At 34.3% G+C, this 10,488-nt stretch overlaps 1 protein-coding gene across 1 annotated transcript; it reads left to right on the top strand.

Annotated features, from left to right (window-relative positions):
* Positions 1 to 1,435: 1,435 nt before the first annotated feature.
* Positions 1,436 to 10,153, top strand: LOC115438719 (CD209 antigen-like protein C). The gene is made up of 6 exons (XM_030162503.1): positions 1,436 to 3,134; positions 4,595 to 4,687; positions 5,452 to 5,580; positions 7,786 to 7,946; positions 8,043 to 8,167; positions 9,280 to 10,153. Exons 1-6 carry the CDS (start codon positions 3,080 to 3,082, stop codon positions 9,395 to 9,397), a joined length of 681 nt encoding a protein of 226 aa, XP_030018363.1. The 5' UTR covers positions 1,436 to 3,079; the 3' UTR covers positions 9,398 to 10,153.
* Positions 10,154 to 10,488: the final 335 nt, after the last annotated feature.

Consider the following 10,488-nt stretch of genomic DNA (forward strand, 5'->3'; position numbering starts at 1 on the left):
TCTTGTCATGTACGAATATTCATCTTTAAACTGTAACATGTTCATTTAAGTCTGGACACATGAAGTAGCCGTTTATTCACTGTTAATTAATGTGTAGTAATAAATAATGCTGACTAATGTAACGTTACTGTTAAGTGTCGTACTTTTGGGTTTAGTGTGAAACTCATATCCATCACTGATCAATTAATGTCAGGGATCAGAATGTTGCATTATCATAACAATAAATGACAAAGCATTTATATTTAAAACATATTCATTTTGGCTTAACTAGATTAAATGTTATTTTCATTTATTGAGCATAGAGCTTATAAAATAAAGGTAAACTATTTATGTTTACAGACTGGACTGGAACGAAATCAATGGATGTTTTTTATCTCGACATCTGATGCATGGAGAAAAAACAAAGAAAACAGACAAAATACCTGAAGTTTAGACATGATAAATATGTTATGTTTAAAATATAAATGTTTTATCTTTTAATGATGTTGATAGTGCAATGTTTTGATTAAACTGTCTTTGTAAAAGCTATTATAGGGCATTTGTAGATGAACAAACTACACCTCATTCTAGATTAACAACAAGTAAAGAAATAAGTAACATCATAATAGTTCACATAGAATATTTGTGGAGGAACAAAATATATTGAATACTAAATTTTTAATTTTACAGTAATTATAGAGGCAGATTGTCCTTGTAAAAGCTCAAACTAAATATTCGTAGATGACCTTTCAATATACTCTAGATCAGGGGTGTCAAACATGTGGCCTGGGGGCCAAAACCAACCCGCCAAAACGTCTAATCTGGCCCGTGGGATGAATTTACAAAGTGCAAAAATTACACTGAAGATATGAACAATCAAGGATATCAAACTCATTTTAGTTCAGGTTCCACAAACAGACTAATATGATCTGAAGTAAGATAATAGCATAATAACCTATAAACAGTGACAACTCCATTTTTCTAGGTTAAATTGGACTAGTTTTGCTCTTTTGAAGCAAAACTAGTCCAGTTGAACCTCGAAGAACTACCAAGAACAATGACCTGGGCAAATGAGAAATTGAATAACAAACTGTCCTTGTTTTAGTTCCAAACTCCAAATTTTTTACCAATATTCTGCCTGTTATTAAATGTTTGTGTAACATTGTTCGTAATGCACATGTATAAATAAGTTGAGTCATAATATTGTTAAAACTGCTCTTATTTTTCTTACAAATTTCAGTTTTTTCAGGTCATTCCCGTTTTTTGTTAAAGGATCATTTTTAATTGAATATATTTTCATATTTTAATGTTTTTTATTGCACTAAAACAAATAGAAAAAGTTGTCATTATTTATACACTACAAACAAAAAGGCAAGGATATTTTTAATTTTTGGGCTATTTTGTTTCAGTTGGGATTCTTGCACAGTGCTTTTTATTTTTTGTGTGTGAATTTAATCGAAACACATTTTTTCAATGACCAGACATAGTTTTATTTACAAATGGCAAAAATGACAAAAAAAGAGAAATATCCTTAACTTTTTGTTTGTAGTGTAGGTTATGATGCTTTTACTTTACTAGTCCTGGAGGAAATGAGTTTGACACCCCTGCTCTAGATCTTATTGACCATGAGTGTCGAGCAGCATCCAACATATCTGGATTCCAAATATATTTATATTTTATATCTGCTGAATTTTATTCCTTTTCTTTTGCAGAGATCCTGTTTCCAATGATCATGCAACCTGTGATTCACTTCATGTCACCTGAGTGGGCGTGGTCAGGAGGGCTCACAGTGTGGTTTAGACAAAGCAGATTAATAATATCTAAAAACAACAAAAATACCCTAAAGTTGTATATTTTTCACTTTGAACTAACTCTAATTATTACGATCATTTATTTTATTTCCCTGTTCCATCCTTTAGGTCAGATCTTGTTCTTAAACATCTTTTCAGTCAGTTACGTCTGTAGATCCTGAGTCACCAAGATGGTTTTCTAATACAAACCTTAACAAAGACCAGCTCTTAATAGCGTCAACACCCACTTTGCAAAATGTTTTGCAGATTTTATCACCAACAGGCCAAGCTGATTATTATCCAAACTGAGAATCGCCTTGACCTGATGGTTGAGTTGGAAAATGTGTAGATAAAGAGCAGATAAGTAGCAGATAAATGAGATCAGGAGGAAGATAAACATGTAGAGAAATGTGTAAAATTCACACAAACACTTACATGACACAGCTGTTGCTTCAGATACAGGATCAGGTGTGAAAAAAAATGTAACTACACTACTACAGAGTCCATATTTTTCCTAAAATGAAAGAAATGTGGGCCAATTTCACTGTTTAGTTGAAAATTATTAGTGTGTAATGTAAGTGTAGTTACACATTTTGTTGTGTAATGCTGAATTTGTTAATTCTTGCAAACTGAAAATTAAAATCAAAAACAGTTGATTACCAAAAAAAAAAAAAAAATTCTAACTTTATGACATTTCCAGATCAGATTTAAATTCATTGGTGAATCTTTAAACTAATTTCCCAACTTCTAATATTATGAACCTATGAATTTTAATATAAACTGCGACATGTTGACAGATTTTCACATCGGTTTCCATCATAGATTTGAAAAAGACCCTGAAAATCTGGAAAAGAAAGACTCAGTTTGCCTCAAATATTTTATATATGTGTTATTAGTAGCCATATATTGAGTAGAATGTGTTAATAAGTCTTTTTTTTTTTTTTACTTAATATTAATGAAGCTAAATTGAAGGGAAATAATGGTATTTTCCTTTTGTAAGTGAAAAATGAAAAAAATTAAGTGCCAAACAATGAACTGACCACATAAGATTTAGATTATTTTGAATTAAAGTAAATGATTTTATGTTTTCATGACCGTGTTCTTAAGTGTTAGGAATGACCTGTGCTTTGTTGGCGTCTTCTGGTGTTAAAACTTTATTTTTGTGCTTCCATATTGAAGAGAACGGGCCTCATATGAGGAAGAGGTGGAGTTGTTATATGAGAAACATCTGAACCTGTGAAAATGATGTGTTAGTGTTGCATTTTCACCAAACTGTTGAACTGAAAAGACCAATAGCCTTAAACGTCAGGATGGATGTGACACAGAGAAACCATGAAGATGAAGAAAACCGAGAAACACCCGCAGGTTAGTTCTAAATCCTCTTGAAGTCTGGGTCATGGTTTTACACTTGACTACAACACTAGAAAACACAGAGTTGGTTCTTAAAATAGATTAATGTGGAAACTAAATGTATTTAATTTATTTTAAAGTCCTTTAATTTTCGGATTTTTTGTACTTATAGAACAGACACTAGTTATTTCATTCTTTAGCTTAGACTGGGGGTGTCAAACATACGGCCTGTGGACCAAAACAGGCCCATTAAAGGGTCTAATCCTTCCCATTGGATTAATGAGTGAAATACAAAAATTACACCGAAGATATTATGAAAGATATAAAAATCATTTTAACTGAGGTTCCACTGGAAAAAATGAAAATCTTACCATGTGTATTTTTCCTCATTTCTTGTCAAAATATCTCATTGCACTTAAAATAAGACATAATCACCTAAAGAGTAACTTTTCAGTGAGATACAAGAACTTATTTTCAGACAATAGATCTTGAAAATCTTATTTCAAGAAATCTTACCAAGATAATTTTCACTTGTTCCACTGGCAGATTTTTTTGCTTAATTCAAGCAAAATGAAATGAGACTTGAAATAATGTCAGTCAAGGTCAGTTGTCTAAAAATAAGTTTTTATATCTCACTGAAAAGTTACTCTTTAGGTGATTAGGTCTTATTTTAAGTGTGATGAGATATTTTGACTAGAAATGAGAAAAATACACTTAGATTTTTTCCAGTGTCCACATGCAGACCAATATGGTCTCAAGTGGGTCAGATCAGTAAAATAACATAATGATCCACTAATGACTCAATAAAAAAAAAAAATTGCATGAAAATGTTGACATTTATAAACAATCCTTCAAAAATGTGCATAATGTGAATAAATATAAACAACCTGAAATGTCTTAAAAGAAGGTAGTGCAATTTTACCAACATTCTGTCTGTTACTAAATGTTTTGTGTATTTTGTAAATCCACTGTGCTCTGTAATTTATAATGCACATGTATAAATAAACTGAGGTGTTGTGTTGTTAAGATTTCACTCATTTTTAAGAAATTTCAGGTTGTTCATGTTCACATTTTTTAACGGATAGTTTGTAGATGTAAACATTTTCATGATGTAAATTTACTTTTTAATTCTAAAACACAGAAAAGTTTGGAGTTGACATTATTTGTAGTTTATTATGTTATCATTTTACTGATCCGATCATCCGACCCACTTGAGATTGTATGGGGCTGTTTCTGGCCCCTGAACTAAAACGTGTTTGAACCCCTGATATTGGTTTGTAGTTTATTTCTACTTGTTACTGATTTACTTGTTTTATTCTTTTATTCCTCTGACCCATTTATGTTGATCTTTGGTCTCAGACCAAAGTAATAACTGTAATAATTAGTGTAATTATGTAAACACTGTAATAAAGTTATTCAATTAATAAAGTTATCTGAACTGTAACAGAGTAAGATATATTTTTATTTTTTTCTAGGTTCTTGTCAAACTTGTCAGGTGATGGCCGGAATTTCTGTTGCTATGGCAACCGTATTCATGATGACAGCACTTCTCTTGTGTCCGTTATGGGGTAGGCCTTAAAGATGTTCTCATATGTTTAGTACCATGTTCTTGTAGCGTATATATTAGCTGTACACTACAGTTCTTTATTGATTGTTATTATTAAGGCACTTGTTCTGTAGGATGTACCGCTCAGTGTGTCATATTTAGTGTGATATCTTGTGATAAACTTTAAGGTTGCAACCAAAAATGTTGAAAAGTCCATCATTAGTGTTAGTTTTGTCCATTGTGAGCTTTTTATTTAAAGGCATATTAGTCTTTGTTGTTGAAAAATACTGAGTGATGGTAATGTACCTTAACACTACATGACCAGACATAAAAAAAAGAAGACAAGAAAATGCATTCTTAAAAGTGGACCTTCAATAAAATGTTCAATGTTAACTCCATTTATTATCCCTGTCAGAATAACTGTGGGGAACTAGCATTAGCAATTAGCAACAGCCAACATGTGTGTGTGTGTGTGTGTGTATATATATATATATATATATATATATATATATATATATATATATATATATATATATATATATATATAAAAATCACAGCAACTAGCATTAGCAGTTAGCATTAGCAATATCGGACATACTTCAGTGTATTGAACTATTAATGCTCAGTTTGTGCCTTTATCTGTTGTTAACAAAACAACATTAGTGTTAATAATGTGCAGATAAACTAAATTAAGTCACATTCTGAAGAAAAGTTGCTTCTCATTGATTCATTATGGATCTGTAGCTGTTCTCTGATTGGTTCATTGGTCATTTGTTCACATTTCAGCCACATGGACGGCAAAACCAGAACTAGATCTGCCCTCTGAATGGTCAGAACATGAGCTGGTGGAGCGGCTGCAGCGCTGTCAAACAGAGAAACATGATCTGAACCACATGCTCCATACTGTCACTGAAGGTGATTTACAGTTTCCTCCACTCTGGTGTGGATGTCCTACAACACACAACATAGTGCAGAGCCTGCAAAAGTACACACAACCTTTACTACAGCCGAAGTACACATACTCTGAATGTGGAATAACTGATTCAACCATTTTACTCAAGAAAAAATGGAAAAGTACAAAAATAACTGTTAATTTCACAATATCCTAGTGATTTTTGGATAATTTTTGTTTTGTTTATTAAATGGCAGCATCAATAAAGTAATCTACATACCTGAGATTGGAAAATGTTAAATTACTGTTATGACAATTATGCTTAATGTCACAAATTTACACCATAGTTATTGTAGGTGTTATATTCAAGTTAATAATCTTCCCATAATGTAGCATCTGCTGGACTGCGACAACACAAACAATTTGTTTTATGTAATTGTAAATTAATTTAGACAGAAAGGAGTTAATTTTTACTTACAGTCAAGCACTTTTGAAAAAAAAAAAGAAAAAAACTTAAAATAAGTTGATTTTTATGGTGAATTTGTGCAGTCAAAGCTAAAGGGTTCAACTAGATAGATGGATGGATGGACTTTATCATAAACTGGGAAATTACAGTGCAGCAGCAGCAGCATGACACACAATAAAAATAGATTACAAGAGCAAACATGATAAGTTTAAGTGTATATAAAGGCTATATACATAATAAATTAGAAGTATAAAAAAAGATCGAGGTAAAAAACCTGGATATTTAACTGTCATGTGCCAAGATAAAACTGTAAGGTGCAAATTAAACTGTAATGTTCAGTATGAGAAGGCGCAGAATTACATTTAAGTGCAAATAGGTTTATAACCAGAGTGTAAACAGCAGACGAAGATCAATTGTTGTCAAGCGAAGTGGAATGTGACTGTTATGTTCCCCCAAAACAAAATCCAACAGAACATGCACCAGGGTGGCAAGTTAAGAAACAAAGAAAGAAAGTGCACAAAAACTAAGAGAATGTTTGCTAAACCTAAATAGGGCCCTTGTAAAGGGGTTCTAAAAGGAGACTTAGAATAATATTCTCCGTCACCCACTAAGCCTATTGTAAGGATAGAGAAAATGAAAAAGTGGGCCTAATGCTGCATTCCAGAGTGCTGGGAAGTTTCTGATGTCCAACTACGTAAAATGCTTTGGAACGCCTGTCAAAGCTGGAGGGCCTAGTTGCAAAGTGGGACCAGACTACAACGTGACGTCAACACAACAATGGTGGTGCAATGGTGGGAGTGCAAGTACGCAATGAAAAAAAGGTCACAATCCATAATTAGCTCAACCGTCATTTCGCCTCATCCATCTCGTTTGTGTATGTAAGAATACTGGACCGTCGACAGTTAAAATGCCTCTTCAGTAAGAAAACAAATAGGAGCTTAAATCTGCGATCTCCATATTTGTTGTTTTTTTACTTCCGCCAAGGAGGTTACGTTTTTGCCAGCGTTGGTTTGTCTGTCTGTTTGTCTGTCTGTCCGTTTGTCTGTCTGTCCGTGTGCAAGATAACTCAAAAAGTTATGGATGGATTTGGATGAAAATTTCAGGAAATGTTGATACTGGCACAAGGAACAAATGATTAAATTTGGTGGTGATCGGGGGTGGGGGGACTGATCTGCATTGGCAGAGGTCTGCGCTCTCCGAGTGCTTTTCTAACGTTCAACATGGATTGCCTGGAATACTTTGAGGTGGGATGTAGTTAACTCCAAGTGAGTCATATTCTACCTCCCAGTCCTCTGGAATGCAGCATATGCACAGCCCCACTACTTCCTGAACTTAAGGCAGCTTCTTTATTTCCTGTCTTTCATTATTGGACACACTGATCCATCCAGGTGTGTCTGACCACAATAGTCACAACAGGAAGCAGCAGACTCACCTGGATGAATCAGTGTGTCCAATAATGAAAGCCAGGAAATAAAGGAGCTGCCTTAAGGAAGTAGTGGGGCTGTGCATAAAGTCCATTACAGCCAGGTGAGGGAACCATGGCAGGTGAACCTGATAATCCCAAATGACCTGTGGCCAACATCCTAACCCAGAGGAAAAAACTATTGTGGGGTAATCTGTGCCTGTAACAGTGGCAAATATTAGTATTGGACATCTTTTGAGTTGTTGCGTCTGAAACAATCTGAGACTAGATGTTTTTGCTTAAAGCAGACATGTTGGATGTATCACTAAAAGTGTTCAGGACCGTTTTTGCTGTGTGTAGACTCCAGATGTAGGTTGTGTCCAGCTGGATGGATGTGGTGGAGGAGTCACTGCTTCTTTTTCTCTGTTGGTTTGGAGGAAAACCTAAAGTGGAATGAAAGCGCTGGGTTTTGCCATCGCCATAACAGCAGCCTGGCTGTGATCAGAGACCCTGCAGAGATGGTAACTATGGACAGACCCTCAGTATATTCAGCAGGGATACTCTGATCTGAGGATGTACACGAGTCCTTAAAGGTGTAAATGTCGCCTCCTCCACAGGAGTTTATTGAAGGGGTGATGAAGACGTTCCCAGTGTTTCCCTTCCTGTGGGTCGGGCTGACAGACTCTGAACAGGAGGGTCAGTGGATGTGGTCGGACGGCACTGACATCCAGCACCACATGAAGTGAGTTTCAGACAGTTTCAGCCCTAAAATCAGGAAGAGAAAACTGCCCAATAAGGAACAACCTGATGCATTGTGTGTTGGTTTATTCATGGAGTGTTTGAGTTTTTTATTGGTGGGAAAAAACAGTCCATCATTAGTGTTAGTTTTGTCCATTGTGAGCTTTTTATTTAAAGGCATATTAACCTTTGTTGATATTAACATTAACATACCTAGTGATGGTAATGTACCTTAACACTGCATTACCTGACATATGTTCTGAACTACTGGACCTTCAATAAAAGGTTAACTTATTTATCCACGTTGGGAAATTTAGTTGCTGTGTTTTATCCATCCTACAAAATATGCAAAAATCTACAAAAAGTGAACAAAATATCGACCAAAATAAAGAAAAAGTGAATGTTATAATAATAATAATAATAATAATAATAATAATAATAATAATAATAATAATAATAATAATAATAATGGGTTGGATTTATATAGCGCCTTTCTAGACACCCAAAGCGCTTTACATTATTGACCCATTATTCATTCGCGCTCACATTCTCCCTCTGGTGGTGGTAAACTACATCTGTAGCCACAGCTGCCCTGGGGCAGACTGACAGAAGCGTGGCTGCCATTTTGCGCCTACGGCCCCTCCGACCACCACCGAACATTCATACACCAGCGGGAGTGGCACTGGAGGCAAGGAGGGTGAAGTGTCTTGCCCAAGGACACAACGGACTGACTAGGACGGAGCAGGATTCGAACCGCCAACCCTTCGGTTATTGGATGACCCACTCTGCCAACTGACCCATGGCCGATAATAAAATAATAAAGCAATAATAAAGCAATAATAATAATAATAATAAGAATAAGAATAAGAATAAGAATAAGAATAAGAATAATACAATTATTTTTGGACTGAAGCTGACATTAAACACACAAGAAAACATGTTCAGTTTGGTTTTAATATAGTTTTATTATACAAATACACAATATACAATACAAATATATACACTGAATTCCACCTCAATAAATACACTTCATCAATCACCACATCTTATAAATATGTCCTTATTGATATATTTGTGTTGTTTGTAAGTATTGCTTTTGCTGTGTGTGTTTCGGAGGCTGACAGTGGAGTGGGATGCAGATCACAGAGACTGTGCCGACCTGAGGGGAAACAGGACTTTATTCGCCTCCGACTGCGATACCCACGGACCCTGGGTTTGTAAAAAAAAATCCTGAAAACACCAACTGACCCCAAATAAAGCTGACTTTATCGATTCAGAGCAAGGATGAAGCTTCACCTGCATCCAGAGACTCAGACTTTATTAAAACCTAGCATTTCCTTTAGGTAAAAGAAGTGCCGCATTTTGTAAAATATTTGACTGGGATCTGTTTTTCTATATTTAAGTCAGGTTTACTGAAGGTAGAAATATATACAACAACAGGTTTTTGAAAAGCAGTTTATTTAAAGTCACAATCATCATGTCGGCGGATGAAAACAGTGAATTTAGGCTGTGATTCATTTGTGTAAAGACCATCACAGACAAACCTGACCATCAACAATATGATACGTATTAAATACTCATTATGTGCGAATCTGAAAGTGCAGTTTAAAGTGCTTGAATGTTCGCGTATGCAGTGTTTGTACACTTCCATATCTACACATAAATGTAAAAATGTTGCAAATTTGACAGAAATTTGACATTTACAACATATCACATCTACATTTGCCAACCTATTCAGGACAAAACTGGATAGCTTATTTTTTTAAAAATATATATGTATCTTTATGAAGGAGAATCAGGCAAACACTGAGGATGTTTTAAGAATAAAGACATAGTAGTTTGAGAAAAAAGTCACGTTATTTTAAGAATAAATCACAATTTTATCTGTATGAAATTTCTTAATCAGAAACAAGAAATTGAGTGTTTCCTAAAAAAATAGGCCCTTTGTCTTGTAGTATCACAAGATTTAAAATAAATAAATAAATACAAAAATTACATTACTTTTTCATCATATACTTTCTTCTCTTGTTGATACAGCTTTATGCTTGTGATATTTAGACTTTTTCTCTAAATATTCTGACTTTTTCTCTAAATATTTTGACTTTATTCTGAATATTGATTGATTTTATCATCAGTTTGGCTCTAAAACTCCTTTTGTACTTTTAACTTCTTGATGTTTTCAGTGTTTGTTCATCTCCATTTTTTTTAAGAGTGCAATGATCGCATAAATGTTTTTCTATATACAGTGCGGCATAAAGTTTTTTGACACCCTGTGGATTTGTGATATATTGCATTAAGAATCACTCTTAAGTCATTGAGCACATG

This window comes from Sphaeramia orbicularis, chromosome 18, assembly GCF_902148855.1.
Source record: "Sphaeramia orbicularis chromosome 18, fSphaOr1.1, whole genome shotgun sequence".
Lineage (NCBI taxonomy): Eukaryota > Metazoa > Chordata > Actinopteri > Kurtiformes > Apogonidae > Sphaeramia > Sphaeramia orbicularis.